Source organism: Filicampus tigris, chromosome 3 (genome assembly GCF_054856515.1).
Source record: "Filicampus tigris isolate MCC_2025a chromosome 3, RoL_Ftig_1.0, whole genome shotgun sequence".
NCBI lineage: Eukaryota > Metazoa > Chordata > Actinopteri > Syngnathiformes > Syngnathidae > Filicampus > Filicampus tigris.
The window spans coordinates 15,268,299-15,287,572 of record NC_141219.1 but is presented as its reverse complement, the minus strand read 5'-3'; the positions used below and the strand labels follow the sequence as shown (position 1 = coordinate 15,287,572).

At 39.7% G+C, this 19,274-nt stretch overlaps 1 protein-coding gene and 1 long non-coding RNA gene across 5 annotated transcripts in view; one reads left to right on the top strand and one right to left on the bottom strand.

Moving 5' to 3' along the window:
• Window positions 1–12,985, top strand: part of LOC147150032 (uncharacterized) — a 156,912-nt gene extending 143,927 nt beyond the window's left edge. Inside the window, exon 3 of one of the 2 annotated variants that reach the window (XR_015086202.1) lies at window positions 12,906–12,985. This is a non-coding gene — a long non-coding RNA (uncharacterized LOC147150032). Of the gene's footprint in view, window positions 1–6,930; window positions 7,682–12,905 lie in introns of those variants that run through there. The other variant, XR_015086201.1, reaches the window with a different exon arrangement.
• Window positions 1–19,274, bottom strand: part of mdga1 (MAM domain containing glycosylphosphatidylinositol anchor 1) — a 185,554-nt gene that overhangs the window by 61,833 nt on the left and 104,447 nt on the right. For all 3 annotated transcript variants that reach the window (XM_086025950.1, XM_086025948.1, XM_086025949.1), the window contains 2 exons: window positions 4,394–4,590; window positions 2,675–2,807 (listed from right to left, as the gene is read on the bottom strand). In XM_086025950.1, coding sequence (XP_085882076.1) covers window positions 2,675–2,807; window positions 4,394–4,590 — 330 coding nt within the window. The remainder of the gene's footprint in view (window positions 1–2,674; window positions 2,808–4,393; window positions 4,591–19,274) is intronic.

Sequence of the window (19,274 nt, the reverse complement as noted above, 5' to 3'; positions counted from 1 at the left end):
GTTAACCTTTTTAGGAAGGAAAGCAAGAAATAAAGGAAAAAGAGTGTGTTTTGTTCATTCACGCCAACCTGGCAACCCAGTCGGCGTCACTGGTTAGTGTGATAAGGCAACATAAATGACAACTAACAACCAACCAACCAACAGCGTCGGAACAACTCTGAGGATGAGTAATTTGAATTAATGGATTTTTTTTTGTCCACGACGTTGGTAAAAATAGGATGGAAAAGCGCATGGCTTGCACCTCACGGGATGAAGACACAACAATGTCTAACTTCATTCGTCATTATTACAAAATCCACAGTTTAGCTAGCGATATGAACACTGGTTTGGGACCAGTAAAATCATTTCATTTAGAACATTTAGATACAGCAAACTAACGTAACTGCGGGTGGGATGGTTAGTGAAAACTGTCCGAACTGTTAGTTTTGACTGTGGCGTTTGCGTTCGCATATGCAAAAGTTCCCCTCGCCCTCTATTAAAGAACGAGGTGAAGTGCTGTGCACTTCAAAAGTAGTAATTGTGACTTGACTTGTTTTGAAATTTGGTGGAGACTCGACTTGACTTGCTTGATTTTTATTCACGGTGACTTGGGACTTGCTTGAGACTTGATGGTTATGACTCGAGACTTACTTGTGACATGCACATATGTGACTTACTCACACCTCTGCCGTTTGTTTATGTACATCATTGTTGTAGCCAGTTGTTTACTTGGGTAACTGACTCTTCTAGGCATTCTTTTCTTTTTTTTTTCTACTATGAGGATGGGATTTTGATATGCCACTTCACATCAGTCTGAAAAGGGACTACTATAACGTGTAATTTTGCTCGACATGATGGAATTCATCACGCTATTTTACTACATTTGTCATTTTGTCTCCTGAATGCTGAGACTCGTTTTAGCTTAAATATAAGATCTTAATACTATATAATTTTAGATAATCTATTTTAAGTGAGCGCAATTTTACTGTCTGTGCACTTTAGTACAATTTCTGGTTGGTGTAAAAATTGAATTAGTTCTTTTCATTTTACTGCACTGCAGGCATTGAAAATAAAAATGACTTTAAATGCTTTACATCTTACAAGCACACAAAACCTTTTGATAATACACACAAATGCATGCACATAAATGCACGCACACACATGCGCACAGAGTAGTTTCCTATCACTATGAAGCTGTGGGGTTCAGACAGATTGGTTGTTTTGGCAACTCAGTTGACCTTTTATGCCAGCACCAAGCATTGCGTGTGTGGGGCTGTGCGTGAGTGTGTGTGATATAGCCTCGGTTATTTAATAAACTGTTGACAAAAAGTGGACAAATACATGTCTGATCATCTCTGGCTTCTCTTAATACCTACCGTAGTATAATTTGAATTAGTGTCAGGTCAGCCAGTGACCATATATGAACCTGATTCCGATTCATTTATGTTTCGTCCATCTGCTTTTTCAGTCTTTTTTTCTTCTCTTTGTGTTTTTCATTTTTAATGTAGTGACCCCAATCTCTTTTAGTTTCCACATTTTCAAGGAAAATTCCAAATTATTATCTTCCATTTCAAAACTCAATTCAGGAGAGTCATGCAAAGCCTTCAGCAGAGGCTACCATAAAGATACCAGGATTCTTTTACAAGGTCATTCTGCAGCTTCACAGTTAGCATTTCTTAATACTATTAAAAGGCTGACAATGACTACACTAACGACTGAATTTGTACTTTCTTTTTTTTTTTTTTAAATCGGTTGGAGGAACCTCAAACTTTGAACACAATCTGACCCATGAGGCTGGTTGACTTGCAAAATATTTTTTTCTCAATTGAAATAATGTGAAGTTAACTTACCTGTTCCAGGCTCACAATAGAAACATTTCAAATATTCTTTACTGTGACACAAAATACATTAAAAACAAATCGAGAGAGAGAGAGAGAGAGAGAGAGAGGGATGGATGGATGGAGGCATAGATGGAGGCATAGATAGATAGATAGATAGATAGATAGATAGATAGATAGATAGATAGATAGATAGATAGATAGATAGATAGATAAAAGCACGCAGACAGACAGATTTGTTGACATGTCATGATGGTTTGAACTCTACAGTAAGCTTTCATTTCATTTATCGGGCATAGGTTTTGCATGTTGTGCTGTGGACTGTGCAAAGAATTAAATTCTCTTGAAATTTGCACGTTGATAAACTCATATGGTTAGTATGAGCAACAGAGTAATAGAAAAAGCAGAGAATAGCACAAAAAAACCCAATAAGCCAGCTTCAAGAATAAGAAAGAAAGACTTAAGTAGGGCATTCCCTCAGTTTGACCATAACGAGCCTGACAGAGATGTCAATGGCAATGTTGTTGCTGGGCGGCGGCGTGGAGATGGATAGAGCATTGCGGACTGAATTGGAGATAACAGGCAACGTGACAACAGAATTGTAACTGACGCTCCCTGTGATGCCTTTTGAACAAGACGGGTCGACAATTGGGCGCACTGGTAGGCGCGTGAGAGGAGAGGCAGAGCAAATTGGAGGGGAAAGTGAAAAGGCTAAGGAATAAACACTGAATGAGGAGGATAGGGAGGAGTAGGAGGTTTCAAAATAAAGAGAACAGATGTGATAATCGAGAGCGAGGAATGTGAACAGCAACAACCGGTAAACACAGCATGTTTTTGCTCCTTGTGTTTTTACTTACATGTGCTGTTTGTGAGCCTGAAGGTGACTGACTTGTCTTCAATGTTGCACACATTACGAACCGACACCTGGCATGTATAATCGGCAAAATCCTTTGTTCTCAGGTTTTTCAGCTTCAGGACCTTGGTCTCACCCTACAGTGTAAAAGAACAAACATGTTTGAAAACAAACTGTTGCCATGAGGCTGGACACGACCTGATGAAAAAAAAAAAATCGGTTGGTTTTATTTAAATTTTTTCCCAAAGGCACGTCGAAATCTTGACTGAAAGATCTCTTCCATATTTTATGAGCAGTAGTATGATAAACAGACACAAAAACAAACACATGCCCCAATTATTTCCACAGACCAATAACATTGCCGCTACGATGGCAGATCTGTGTTCTCTCCACTATGTTGCCTACTGTTTCACTACCTGCTGTGTTTATTTGATACCGTATAAGCGTCGACTGCAGACGCTGGGCTAATCACTTCTTAGCCAGTCTTGACGAGTACTGTACTCTGCTGCCAGGACAATTGAACTCCAGGGAATCTGCTTTGAGGTTGACTGGTGCTCCGGGAAACGGAGGAAAAAGGAGCCGTTGTGCTTGTCCTTTCAGACTGGGAGGTCATGCTTGAAGACTTTTGTTTTGTTTGCTGCAACTTACTGATCAGTATCTGATAGTGTGGCTTGCTTGAAACAATTACAGAGGGCATAGTAGGTTATTGTTCCATAAACAAAATCCAGCAGGGTTTGTTGGTGAAGAGATATGATTGTGGTTCGTTCTTTCTCGCTTGGCTAGTTCATTTGGTAGAGGAGAGGGTGTTTATTAGTTTGGTAAATCGTTTGTCATGTGATGGCTTGGTTTTGTCAGTCTGTAAGGACTCAAATATTGGATGGTAGGTTTGTCAGAAGGCTAGGAGGTAGATCAGTATGGAGGTTCAAAGCTAGATAGGGACGCCTATTGGAAGGTAGGTGCGTTACCCAGATAGTGGGTTAAATGGTAAGGACATAGTTAGATGCTGGGATGGTAAATATGTAGGTAGGAAGTTGGAAGGTAGGTTGAAACGTTGGGCAGGTTGTGCTGATAATACAGTCGTAAGTAGAGTGGAGGATGGAAGACAGGAAGATATGTTGGCAGGTATGGATGTAGGTAGATAGGTTGGTCAGGTGATCAGGAGGTAGTTTGGAAATAAACAAGGATGGTAATTATGCTGCTTGAATGGTCAGTCAATTGTTGTTGGAGTTCCAAAATAGCCCCTTTGAGTTGGCAGCCTGCTATAAGAGCTCTGCTAAGTTTTCATTTTAATTTGTATTCGTCCACCGTTCTTGTCATTTAATGTTATTGTATGTCCTGTAGACCCATTGTTGATTGTTTTCAGCATTTCATGACATTCATTGAAGGAGAATATTGGTGCTTGATTGTTGCGCCATTTCGGCAGCACATGCTTGCATTGTCACTGTTTCTATTTTTTGCGTCTCGTTGGGCTACATTTTTGCTACGGCCCCATGTTGTTCAGCGGAAATGTCTACTATGGTACAGCGGTGGACAGAGGTGTCAAATCCAGGTATAGAAAGTAAAAACCCTGCCATAGTTTGATTTTAGACACAGTTGCTTCTACTTAACTGGCAGGTAAACGAGTTGATTGTTGATTGTTCATCGGTTCATTGGTTTAGCGGCTTTGGTTGGATGGTCGGTAGGTGGATAGAGTTGATCAAAAAATACGGAATGCGCTCGGTACCTGAGTGTAAAGTGGTTCGTAGATGTCCACACCGTTGTCTTTGCTTTGTTCGATGAGCATGTTTGCACGCTTCCAGATGAAGCGAGCAGGCGGGTTAGAGTTGACGGTGCAGCGAAGGAACACAGTCTTCTCTTGGTAGTAACTTCCCCGCACGTCACTGATGGTCTGGTGAACAGTCAGAACTGGTGTGTCCAGGTCTGAAAAATAGGATACCAAATAAGACCTCTTCACTCATTACCTAGGCAGAATACACATTAGCACTGTTAATAATAAGTGTTGTATAAACTGAGAACAAAGACGAACAATTGCTGCTTACACTAACCAACGCTACCCAAACGGTTGCCGATTGATCATTGCACAAATGATCCCCAACATTCAATCTGTTTCTTTTTGCTAAATCTATGACTTTCTTTTTTTTTGGAGGGCGGGGGTCATTTGTATCTTTTCTGAAAATTTGCCTCACGTCCATGTTCACTTCCTCAATGCTAGTGTCATCTCCCTTTCCTATTGTGGCTGCAATTTCACTTGCTGTCACAGGCATGGAGTTTGCCCTCCCTCTGTATCTGCCATTCCTCCAAAATTCACTGTCACTTTCACTTCTCATCAGCATTCGTCCTTCCCTATCCCCTCCTCTCGATCTATGCGGACACCTTCGCGGCAAGTTATGTGTATTCAATGCGGCCAAATTGAAATAATATGCTCATCAAACATGATGAAAACATATACATCAGTCATTCCTCACACTTTGCTGCATTCAATCTCATAGGAATGGGCTGACTTGTCCTTGTCGCTATTGTGTTCCTTGACTCCATCATGTGAGCGTGTCAAAGTAACAAGGGGAGTACTGTACATGTACTGGACTGATTGCATTCTTAATCTGACATATTCGAGAGGAAAAATGTGTAGATTAAGCATGCTAGATCTCGTGTGCTGCTGAAAAGGGCAAAATTGTCACGAATGGGTTGCGTTACACACGCAAATCTGAATGCAGTGCCCATGGTTACTGTAGATCACCGGAACAGATGGCAGGTAACACAACAGCAATTAAAACATTAGCGACTGATAAATTATTGCAGTTACCAAAAACAACGACGGCAGCCTGTAGGACAATGGGAGATTACATGATCCTGATTCTCAAGATTTTCACAAATTTTTATTGACAAAAACCACAAAGATTACGTTTTTTTGCACCAAAAAAGAGAACGAAACTTTTGAGACTGTATATACTTTTCACTCAACAAAACAAGAATGTGCTTTTTTAAAAATCTGCTAAACAATAAAAGATATCATTTTTGTTTTAAAGTCACCCCAAAATAATCTTTATAATAATCTTTACACGAATGTTCTATGCAGGACCACTAGTCAAAACATGGCATTCTGATTAATATTGTGTTTGTGTAATATGAGTTAAGCAGTAAAATCCACCCGTTTTTGGCCATCTGAGTGGGCAGCCATTTTGCCACTTGCTGTCGACTGAAAATGACATCACAGTTGCGCAGGGCTCTGCTAACGACCAATCATGGCTCGGATTCAGAAAACAGGTGAATCGCGATTGCTCGTTACCTGAGCCCTGAGCAACTGTGATGTCATTTTCAGTCGACCGAAGTGACAAAATGGCCGCCCTGTGAGATGTCTAAAAAACGGTGGATTTTGCTACTTAAGTCAATTCCATAAAAGCAATATTAATCAGAATGCCATGAGATATATGCTTAACTTGTCTAAACCTATAAAAGGGTTAGAGGGCTAAATAATACTCTTTTGCCCAAAAAGAAAAAAACAAAACAAAAATTGGCTTCCCTCTTTCTTCCACTAAGCAGGTAAGCAGTGAGGATCTGCTTCACTATGTAAAACAGCAAGCTTTCACCATACACAAAATAAAAAGTTAGCAGAGATACAAACACAGCAACTAGAACAGAAAAGGGCAGCGTACTAGACACTAGTATACTTTAAACATGACTGAAACGTCCATGATGCAACACGGCAAGACGACATGTTTCCCAAATTGTGTCTAATTGGATATTAAACAGCCAATCAGACTTCACTACTGTCCGACTCCATATTGGTTGACAATTATGGCAATTGACAATTTGTAATAGTAGTTTATAGTCATTTATTGCAAATTAATTGCAATGTATTGTGTGAAGCAGTGCTTTGTACGCATAGGAATTTGTAACTAAAATTGCAACAAAAATAAGTCTACTAGATGGTTAGGGGGCTTTGACAATACAGCTTCAAACCGAACAACTACATAGAGATTTCAAGCAAAATCCAATGGACCAATACCCAATATTAGCACGTAATGCTGTTCAGATATCGTCATGATCGCCCAGCATAGTAGATGCTCCTGCAGTGAAGTCGTCCAAAAAGTTGAACTTTTCAAGCAAAACCTGAGCGCGGTGTACTGTGAGTGACCCGGCTAAGCTTCTTACTCTAATACATCTCTCATACTAAAGTTGCTCTCGATCTGTTTGGATGAGATTTTCCTCAACACTCTCTGAAGTGTTCACCTGGTTTCCCACACTTTCATCTCACCGCAGACGCCCTCGCTGCGATAACGACAACATGCCGCTCGCGACAAAAGGCCCAGCAGGAGGCAACACAGCGTGGCAGCACCGGGCTCTGTGAGGGGCCATGCCAGCAACAGGCCTTCAAAAGCTGGGCGCTTATCAAAGGTATCTGCATGCCTCGTCTTGGCACTGCCGATGTGTGTGAAGGAGATCTGGCAAAAGAGTAGGGATGGACACATTCAACTTTGTTTACTTGATTTGGGGGATTGTGTTCAGGCAGACTAGATTTGTGTCCTTGCCTGTTAGATTATTTGCAGTGTAGCGGTAGACCTGAATATCTAATACAAGTGTGTGTGTCTGTGTGACGGAAGGGTAACAAGTGCTGTCATTCTGTCTGTGGAAGACTGACACATACACAAACAAATAGAGACAGTGGCTTCTTATGGAAATGACTTGATAGTCACTAAGGATCATGTTATTTGATCGACTGAGGTGTGATTGGTGTGAGTGGTGCGTAAATGTGTGTCTAGCCATGAAAATGTTTGTAGTTTCCACGTAATACTAACCAACTGAGCGATGTTATGCCATGATTTTGGATGCAAAAATATATGTTGCTAGAAAGAGTTTTATAATATGGCTTTGCAGCGGTAAAGAAAACTTTGAGTTACATGTGTTTTTGTACGTGTGCAGGTAATGAATATTATTATTTTTTTCCTCCATCCATCTGTCCATCTTTTTTTGGGGTTGTGGGGAGCTGGAGCCTGGAGTCCCCGGACCCCCCACCCCCAATGAAAAAAATAAAATGCACGTTTCAAAGTGGACTTTTATCATGGGCATCTAAGGGACACCTGTGCACTAATCATGGTGTCTAATCAGCATCTTGATATGGCACACCTGTGAGGTGGGATGGATTATCTCAGCAAAGGAGAAGTGCAACATCCTTATTTTACTATCAAAAGAAAAAAAGACGAATATGTTTTATTTTTATCCAATAAATATACTGCATGTCTGTGTCTTCTGGATAAAAGAAAAAAAAACATTGTGAAGATTTTTTTTTTTTTTTAGTCAACCCTTTTTATTTTATCTGAAAAAAAAACAACAAAAATATGTGAAAAAAATAAAATGGAAATACAGGCCTTTTATTCAACAGTGAAAATTTTGTGATTTCTTTCTTTAATTGTGTTTTTATTCAATAATTATGAAGGTACATGCAAATCATTGCTGAGCCTTTCAATATGATGCAATGCAGTTCCACCGAATTGCAAACTACCACCACAACAAACATCGTTTGAATGTCTCAATGAATATCTCTCTTACTGTCAATCACCACTGAACAGATAGTAATTGCCTTTGTTATCTAGGACAATACTCCAACATTTCATTGTCAAGTTTTACATGACAAGAACACTGAGCAAGTTCCCACGGTGAGTCAAACTTTGGTGGTTGTGGTACCCAAGTAAACAGAAACGCAAGATGAAATTGCAAGTGTACAGAGACACTATATGAAACATTAATGAAGCCTCTGATTTCCCCACAGTCTTCACTTTTACACACACAGCTTAGATCACTTCCACTCCACCTGCTTTTGTTGGCCACAGCATTTAATGTACATCTGTTTACTGTCTTACTGAATTTCAAGCTCAGCCATTCCCCCCCCCCCCCACACACACACACAAACATATACACATTTTCATTTGAGAGAATTGCCTTTCAAGTTGAAATCAAACCCCGAAATTCATTTGGTAGTACATCTATTTGAAAACCAACCTTCTGTTAGTATGAAGGCCTTCGTTGAATTTGACAGACAATATAATTTTGGTTCAGATGTTTGATGAAGATCAAAATGACATTGACAGAACACACTTTTTTCTTCCAGCAACACTGATTCTAAAGGAAGGAGAGACTCAGATATTTAGATATTTAACATCTTAACTGACGTAAGACACACCACGTGTGTAGAGTGAAACATTGCTATAGATATGTGCGGTGTACTTGACATGACCAACACAGCACACCACGCACAAAATGATATCTGTCATAGTACCAAGTCTGACCTGTGCCAGAAAGGCATCCAAACTGACAGTAAAGACAAAGGAGCAAGAGTTGTAGTCGAAGAAGAATCGGAAGGGCTAACTGTTAACTCATCTAGTAGATATTCTTGTCCTTGTCATTTGTATTGTGGTGAATGAGAGTGACAGATGTTATATAAACACTCAACAGACCCAGATGCCACACTATGTGTGTCTGGAAACAGTGTGGGCTTCAGCAAGGTTGGCTGATTGGCTAGTGTTCCCTTTCACATCACAATTAAGGAATCCGTTGCTCAGCCCACAGAGATGAGGATTTTGCCATTGAAAATATTGGAGAGGCTTAACATTTACCGTTGTGACATTTTTTTCTAAGCAGTTTTCTTTCAGAGGCATCGGAGAATCTGGCCTTTGCTGACTTTGATTGCAAAGGAGTGGAAATGATCAAGTTTGACCTGATTGTCTGTACAGTGAACCACTGCATGTTCAGGGGGCTATCCTCCGTTAACCGCTGTTTTTGCGCTCTGTTCAAACCAATAAAAGTACCGGTATGTCTTTTTGACGCCATCGTTTGGTCTTTGGGTTTCAAGGAACTATGCTTTTTTTCCATTAATGGCGGCAGGGCTCGGTCCCTATACGCTGTCTTTAACCCACATAAAACTAGCGCCCAAGGCAACATTTGGTAGGGCGACATGCCTTCATTACACAGTTTATACAAGTGGAACCATGGCAGTAATTTCCAGAGAAATAATCCATGGTAGCAGGCACGGTTGAGCAAGTGTGTCTTTGCAACAAGTCAACTGTGTTTTTATAACAAGTTGACCTCTGCTAGCCGATCACCCCCACCCGCCCTCATACGAGGACGGCGCCCCCGAGCCACCAAATCCTCTTTGATTTCCAATATCATGTTCTGTTCCCTAATAGCGCTCAGGGAGAAGACGGCCATTAAAGGAGCAAAGAGAAGATGACAGGCTCAATTGAGTGAGAGCGTGTCATGGAAGAGAATTAGACCTGGTGTGCGCACTACGTGTGTACGTGTGGTGAGGGGTGATTATGTGACTGAGATGCTTAGCCGCTATCGTCCAACATGGAGCAGCAAATGTGCTTGTCTGAGTAAACACTCAAACGGATGATGACTCACTCAAGGTCACTGCTCGATTCCTTTCAATGAGTTTGTCTCCTAATAAGCAATATAAAACTAACTACATTTAAGATAGCAAAATGTATTAGCGCTCCTTGAGGAGCTATTTTCTCTTCAGTTAAGCAAGGATTGGTGCTGTTCAACATATGATGCGCAAGACAAGATAAATACAAATGTATTTAATTGCAGCCAGATGTCTCTTTTTAGCTCCTCTTAGAACATAAAAAAAGTGTCTTTTAAATGTATGATCATTTGTATTGAGCGTTTGGCTTACACCGACACTCGATTTGTTCCATTGCTCTGGATCAGCAAACTTTATTGTATTACTAAATTAACAAGAAACACGACAATTTTGTATCCTCTGCATGATTTGCATACTCTGTAGTGGATCAACAAGCTTCATTGTATTCCTGAATTCACAAGTAACTCTCATCTTGAGACTCTCATTCCACTAATGAAATGACAGGAAAGAAGAAAGACGGTGATTGGATCGTTAAAATTATATATTTTATGTTGATAATAGACATCATTTTTAGCTATAACACGGCTAATTGTCCATCCATTTTGTATAGCCCTAGTGCTCATTAGGGTCGCGGGTAAGCTGGAGCCAACCACAGCTGACTTTGGATGAGAGGCAGGCTACACCCTGGACTGCTCAGCATCCAATTACAGTTTTTTTTATATTTGGATACGCCACAGGTCACCTCATTTTGAATTTGACTCACATGTTTAGAAAAAGTAAGTTCCACAAAACAGGGCCATCAGTCATTCAAACTGATCCTTAGCTCAAAGGATCAAAGGTTTAACTTCTGTGTCTGTGCTTTTTCTTTGGATTTTGGGGGTCTTTGGAAAAAAAAGGAACTGTTGTCATGATATCAGATGAAATTCCGGCATATCAAACGTGTGCTCAGCGTACGTGTCGAGAGAGTAGAATAAGTACAATGAATGGATGGACACTGTCATGGATGGACGCTGTCTTAGCAGAGATAGTTATTGACCTTAGAGAGTCCACTTTACTAAGTGAGATGACAGCTGAATAGAATAAAAATAATCCAATCAGATGGATGATAGCAGTGATTCAATTCTTTTTTTTGCAAAACCATATGTTAAAAATACATTAGTATGCATGACTGAGCATACACACACAGTGGCAAATGTTCATAAGCGCACACGTGCAAATGTGCTCGCAAGTGATGCAAAAAACCCCCAAAAGATGCAAAAGACTGTGCCTGCAGGGACGCAGACTTGCCATTTGATCCAGCTTCGCGTCTCGTCAATTATTCAGCATCCTTCGCATAGACATTGCGCTAAAGAGACCATGAAACATGCACAAGGCACACATTTGGAAATAACAGGAGAATTGTCTTTCTTTAATTAGCGAAGGTGATGAGTAAAGATTGATTTATTGATTTGGGATCATTTTCTCTCACACTCTCCTGAGAGTAAGAGTCCTTGGATCTTTTGTTTTCGCTAAAGCGATTAATATTTAGGTAGATACCTACATATACTGGACCCCTTATTTTAATAACTTGAAATGCCACATACCAGTCCCCAGAGAAACCCACATAAGCATGGGGGGGGGGGCATGCACACTCCACATAGAGCTCGAGTGGAGATACAGAACATTTCGATGGTGAGGAAGATGTGCTAACAGCTGCCCCACCCCGCCGCAATATGAAATTAGAACGATAACAGTGAAGGTTGGACAGCACTTAAGTGTAAATTCCATGCATTAACTTAATAATGCATATCTGCCACAGGGTATATATGCTACATATTACAAAAGAGTGAGCTACTGCTTGCAGAGCATTCTTATGACATTCTGACTTGTTCTCCACATGAATCACAGTGACCTGTATGTATGTATGTATGTATGTATGTAAATGTGTGTGTGTGTGTGTGTATGTGTCAGTTGCATCACTGCAGCGTGATTGCATGAGATTCCTGTGCTCACTTCACTCTTAGCCACAAACATTCTTTTGCCACTGTGATAATAAGACATTGCATCATTCTGCAGATGGCTTGTGTTCACAAAGAATATTTCGAAAGGGGAGTCATGGAGGCTGCATGAATGGAGGAAGGGGAACACTAAGCTTTTCCATTTAAAGTGGGTGCTTGCAGTTTTTTGTTTTTTTTAATTATTTAAAGAAACCATCGAGGAAGAACAACCTACCAGAGACAGAAGCCGTGACTGATAAGGTGTCATTCATGCACGCGCTCATGGGCACAACCCTGACTGTTCGCTTGGGCTTCAGGAACTTTGCTGGGCCGACAATCGCAAATGTTAAACCTGTTCAAGATTTACAAGGTGTGCAGTCAACACAGAGTTACGCACTCCGTGACTGTAACGAGAAATGGAACGATAGTGAATTAGGACGCAACGTAGAGGAACCTGCGACTGCGATGCAGTTAATGGACAAGATAACCGTTAGCTTAGCTTCTATTTCTTCTCCTTTGACTGCTTTTCTGTATGTTTGTGTTTTCTGACAGACATATGACAACGCCAATTGTCGTTGAGATATCGCTTTGTGTGTTGCGCTGTGTTGGGCATCTTGAGTCCGGCACACACAGTAAGAGAAATAAACACACTCTTGTCAATTTTTTTCCTCCTGTGATGTCTTGTACATTTAAAAAATAAGAGGCTTTGTTTACAGTGAACAAATAAAGTCTTCATCCCCAAATTACATTTACACAATTTATTCTGAGCCAGCGTGTTATGTACAAGACATAATTATACGCTGGTCTGCGACGAGCCTGCAAATGCCATTAAACATTAATGGCGGAATGACTTATTATGCCAGGCAATGAGACACTCATTTGGGCTTTGTTGTTTACAGTGAGGTGTTGCAGTGCCGCGTCGCAGCACAGCGTCAGGAGGGTGTTGACCAGATAACCTGGGAAAGAGTCCACCCTCTAAGCCTTCAGGTGTGCACAGTCATGCAAAAAACTGATTACACATTTTCACACAAACATTTGCACTCACGCACATCAGATGTGCAATTAGATATTTTTTACTTTGACGTACATTTACTTCTAATTTCAAGTAGCCTAATTCCGTATGTCTGCTTTGATTTACAGAACACTTGAAAACACATTTGCTCCTTCTTTGCATTCATTACTGCAATACAATCGCTTGTAAATAAAAGTTGCCCGCCCATCAAGTATGAAATGAAAAACCCAGAATAGTATTTTGTGATCTGCCTATTTTTGAAAACGGGTGTTTGTGTGTGCTGTTCCGCCATTCCCCACAGTTAAGAGCTGCGGCAAAACAAGTGAAGGAATCCATTGCAAAAAATCAAATCAAAACTACTGATGGGGACTCGACACCGCACACAGAGCGATTGAACCCCGCATATCTAACAACACGCTGCGACAGAAAACTGACCCTTCATTGGGTTTTGAAGCTCCACACACAAAACACTGTAGACTATTACTTTTTACTGAACCAAAAGACATGGCCAATTGTCAAAGGTAGAAACAGATTGCCACAAAGAGGGGAGACAAACCTTTAAAGTAGAGGGTGTGGAAATTTTGAAAGGCGCTGGAAAATGATCTGCTGCCCGACTTTACTGACAGCACTCATGCATTTCAGTGTATTGCATTGTATTGTAATCATTTAATTAAAGTGTATAGGTGTACCTAATTAAGTGTCCAGTACATGTCATGTCCGGTACATATGCATAAGCACAAGCCAGTTAGTGTGATATTAAAACGGATTATTTGCTTTACATTCAAAAAGAAAAAAGAAAAATAGATCATCTTGGTCTTGTCATTGTTGACGTGATCCTCTGACGCACTCTCTACCCGTCTCTATCTAATACCTCGATTCATTTTATGAGTGAGCTGTGAGTGACGAAAATCCGACCACGCTCAATTCTTGCACACATATTCCCTCCGTCATTTTGCATTGATGTACATTGTTTTATTTAGTGTTGTGTGACCCAACATGAACCGCAATGAACTACTAGCTGTTGGCAGCGGAGGTAAGGAGGAAAAAAAACGAGAAACCATTTTATAAGTGCCTCGAAGGATACTCAGTTTTTTTATTATCTCATAACTAACAGGTCAAAGGTACAGTAATTCTCACCAAGATTTAAAACCAAATCTTAGAAGAAGTTCTCGATCAAGGATCTGAAAAACCCAGCTGCTCACAAAATAAGTACTTCATTTGTTAGCACTGGCAAAACTTGTAAGTACAATTTGCAGACAAGGGGCCAAACATGAATTGAGCATTTATTGTTAACTAAAGTATAAAGCTGCACACTATTGTGGCATGACTCGTCCTAGCCATCCCATTCGCCCATTAAAGTAATATTTATCATTACAGCTATTGGCTATTCAGTAGTCCCATTAAGAATTAATTAGCTGTGGACAACATGAGGATTTACTTTGAGGCCCTGTAGCACCGTCGGAGGTCGAAATCGAACTATAGAGCTGTATTCTTTTTAGCTGCCAAAACAATTAACTTGAAAACTATCCCTGAATAATAATGCTCAATAAAGACAACTATGGCTGGAGGTGAGAGGAGACTAGAAGTGCATAATTGTAAAGAACTACAATACATAAAGCCCACCATATATTTTCCAATAATGTCAGATTATATTTCATTGATTAACTAATTAATAGTGGTGTGCATCTCTCCACACAGGATGACTGAATATGATCCTTTTTTTTTAATGAAACAATTTGATTTGATATGGTATCACTTTTTCTCTTTGTCATGTTTATTAATATGCAACAACATGAAAAAGCTCTCCGAAGCCCAAATAATTCTAGTTAATTCAATTCGATTGAATTCGATTGAAGGATGCAATGATTTTAAAATGTAACAATTCGGTTTTGTCAAATCAAAACCGATTTCCCGATTCAACTCGTTTTTCGTTACACCCCTTATAATTAATTGTTGTTTGTATAAGAGAGTCTCTCCGAATGATTCGAACACCTGTTTTGATATCAATGTTGTACTGACAGGAAAAATGCTTCCTGCGGGTGTTGTGGCACGGTGTGGATGGCGCAACTTCCCAAAGCTGACATTGTTGTCCCTCCTTTAGACAGCACGCTAGTCGAGACCACTTCTGCTTGTTGCACCCATTCTCAGCAATTATTGCACCCATCAAAAATAATCTTCATATTGCTGGCAAAAAGTATATGAAATAGATGTAGTATAGTGACTCACAATCTATTGCAACGCCAGAACATAAAAAAATGTATGGTTGATCAACACTTCAAAAAGAGAAAACAAAAAAAGTTCCACCTTGGAAAGAGTTAAACAGCCCCGAGATGGATCTGTTCCAGACCAAAATGCATCTTATCACAAGCCCAACAGAAGTTTCTTATCTCTTCATTGTGCTTATCAGGCACTCCTTTGAAAGTAAATAACAACACCTGAGATGGTTATAGCCTGTTTCCCCAAACTGATTTATGTGAGGGTGGGGGCAGCCAGCCAGATAGCCACCAGAATCTCTGCTCGCACCACTCAGAAAGTGCTGAGCAAAGCAGGACCGCTCTTAAGAAAATGTAACACATTGGATTTGTAGTGTTGCAACCATTCAAGAGCCTTTTCACGTTTTTCTTTTTTTTTTTTTAGTTGGCGTATTTTCACAAATAGAGGCTACATTTTCCAATTTCAAATGTGGGGAGGCTTATTACAATGTTACAAGTGAATACAAATGTATGTGACGTGACACTACAGCTTAAAACAAAATAAAAAGGACTCTAACTGAGAGATAGGCAGGAAGCCAGGGAACCGGAATGAATTACACAAACCTGGAAGCACACAACATTGTAGAGCAACCACATTCCAGTGTCTACTGGAAAAATAATCGGCATTAAAGACCATCTTTAAGTAATGCACTGCAGGATCAGAAACGTAGGATTTTCTTACGCAGTAGGACTCTACGTAATTCATCTTAGAAACTGCTTAAATACTTGTATGTTTTGGTTAGCTCAGCAGCTTTTTATGTCTGTGTGTGAACAACAGAGTATGGATTGAGATAATTACACTTACTACCTGTTTTTTTCTACTAGTGACAGCTGTTTATTTGGCCTAAGTAGATGATACCAATGACTACTTGGGCAAGGCAGCTTTTAGAAGGATCGTTATGATTTAAGGAACTGCATTATAATCTGATTTTGTTATACTTTTGTTTGTATCGTGGGAAGGTTTTACTTCTCAATTTACTTTCATTCAGAGATTATTCTGCAGGCTGATTTAAAGTCTGTTTATTTGATTTGTCATTCCCTTCATATACAGGAATCAATTTTGCACTAATACATCAAGCGTGTTGCATTGTTACACTCTGGAATCAGAAAACAAGTTTCATTGTTTTAAGTAAAAGGAAAATGGTGAATTAGGTGAGTCCTTCATACAAAAACAAAATAGCTAAAATGCTGTTTTGGGAATATAGTGATTATGTGTGGCTGGTGGAAGCAAATCGCTGGCTCTTAGACGATCGATGGGTCATAACTCCACGAGAGACACCAGGACGGGTCGCTGACCTGAAACTCATCAGTGTGAATCATTACAGTGACTAAAATCTCATGGAACTGTAAGACTGCATAATTATTGGTTGATAATTGGGCTAATCATCTTCATCCCGACTGGTATCGCGACCGCCAGGTGTGATTCAGTAGTTTGGATCAAATGGCAAACACAGCTGCATATCAGTTTCCTGATTATTTTTGCTTTAGTCCAAGAGGATCAGAATAGTTACTTCAAACTTTTACGCACCATTTTCCATTATCAAAGCAAGAACACTACTCAATTTCATTGGTATCAAAGATGAGATGGAAGATCAATCCAAAGTCACCACAAGGCAAACAAATTCCTTTAATCTGTATGTATTGTTTGGCTGTATCAGAGGGGTAAAAAAGTAATTTTATATGACAAATGACTGTAATTACTAAAGATTCTTGAGGTTACTGGGGTAAAAGGTCAGAGTGGTTATTATCTTTGTCTCACTGGGAGAACGGAACACAATATCACCGGATTGTAAAGATTGTTTTTTTGCGGTTATACCAACGGATCAAAACAACATCAAGGAAGCTACCATTGCTAGGATGGCTCATTGGGCGAATCTCAGGGTTTACAGTATCAAACACCAAGATAGGTTATCAAGTTCCAGTTAGAATGTGGAATGGATTGGGTAATAAAGTTACAAAGAAGCAAACCTGGTAGCAGTTGTATTGCATACAAAGCATTCAACAAAACTTCAATGTAGTCTAGTAATAGCATCATAAGGATAATGTATGATATAAATAAAGTTGTATTGTATGGTATTGCATGGATGGATATCCAAGGTTGTCGGCTTACAACAAAGCAACATCAGCACCAGTGGTGACATTATTGTGACTCTTCACTCTTGGTTCAAAACAAAATGGTGCAGCAAATAGTGATGTCTCTAATCATCAAAACACAACATAATGAAAAATATTTTCACCTGCTGTTTACACAACTCCTCCTTCAAGGGCCGCTGCACATAACTGGACATCAGACCGTGACATTGATACCTAATGTGAGAGATTGTATGCAATATTCATATTTTCACCAAGCACTATTGTACGGGTATATCATCCTACTGAGAACTGTTTCTAATATTTTGGTGTTACAAAAGAGGGACAAAATATTATAAAGACCACTGTCTTGCTTCCTCGCCGTACTCCCACTGAATACTAACGGCAGATGCATTCCCACCAGGAGGACACTATTCATACATCATCCACGACTTTGTTCTTGGTGTATTTCACTACATTTTTCTACACTTGGATATTTTTTGTGTGTCTCATGGCCTTCTCATCCTCCAATCTCTGCCCCCCATCTCCATCCTCATCCTATTTCAATTTTTCTATCTGTGAGAATGCCCCGAGGCACCTCCCATACTTTATAACGCTGCCTTCATTACCCAGCCCCACTGCAGCTGGCCATAAACGAAACACTGAAGATGTGGTAGGAGGGAGGCTTGCACAAAGGTAAAGGAGAGAATTAGGGGAAAGGAGTGGGAAGAGTCAAAATACATACAATGAGTCAATTGTGGAGGGAATAGTATAAGGATATGGAGCTTGAGACCTACTATAAGTATGAGGCTGACAGGGTGGTTTAAGTAAAGAGAGGCAAAAGGCATAAAAACCTTAGTTGGAAGTTATTGGAGACGGAGTGGAATGGAAAATGTCATTGCCATAAAATAATATTTAAATTGTTTTAGCCTTATAGCACTGATGAATACAGATGCCACCCAGCATGCAGGGTTTTTGGCTAGGGGGAGTTGCCTAATTTGAACAGCTTTCCTACATTTGAGGTCGGCCAAAGTCATTAAACAAATGAAAGATCGAACTACCGAAGGACAGAAAAGAACAGCAAGCTTCAGTCAACAAAGATTTGAACATACGCTCTCTTTTTTTAATGTTAGAAAAAGTGCAACCAATCAACACAATAGCCACAAGTGCAAAGGGTGTTACTTTTTGTTTGTTGGTTTGATTGTGAACTGAATTATGCAAAGATTGCACAGCCAATTTCCACAAAACATTGTGGAAAGAGGATTTTATTTGCAATTTTTGCCGTTTGATTAATGATGTTCAGTCACCTAAATCTCGTCTCCTAAAACATCAACATCTTATACCACTGTTCATTATCCTAAAACTAACACACACACACACACACACACACATATATATATATATATATATATATATATATATATATATATATATAATTACCTCTCGCAATGACTGTGACTTATATATAATTATATCATATATATATAATATATATGTATTTATATATACAATTACCTCTCACAATGATATTTCTGGTTTTGCTTGAGGTATTTATTTTCAGTTTTTGCCATTTCAGTCACAATAGGACAGTTCCCTCCCAACCCCGAGTGTCGTTTGTCTAGTCTTAACATTGTACTGTTGTCTTGCTCCAAGACCCAAAGGCATTTTGTTTTCTCATGGCCAGAACTGTTTCTCCTTCCCCTGGAAAAAAAAAAGTTTTAGGGTCCTGATGCCCTCTGTCTGACACTAAAACCCACTAGTGAGGAAAAATGAACATGAATTGCTTTTTTGTAATGGGTTAACCTCAGAAGAGGTCTGAATTCCACAGAGACCCATTTTAGTCGAACGATTCAATTAGGCATCGAAACTTTTGACCGACATGTTAAAATGTGACATATTTTCGGAGAATCAGAATCAATCAAGTAACTTCTGTC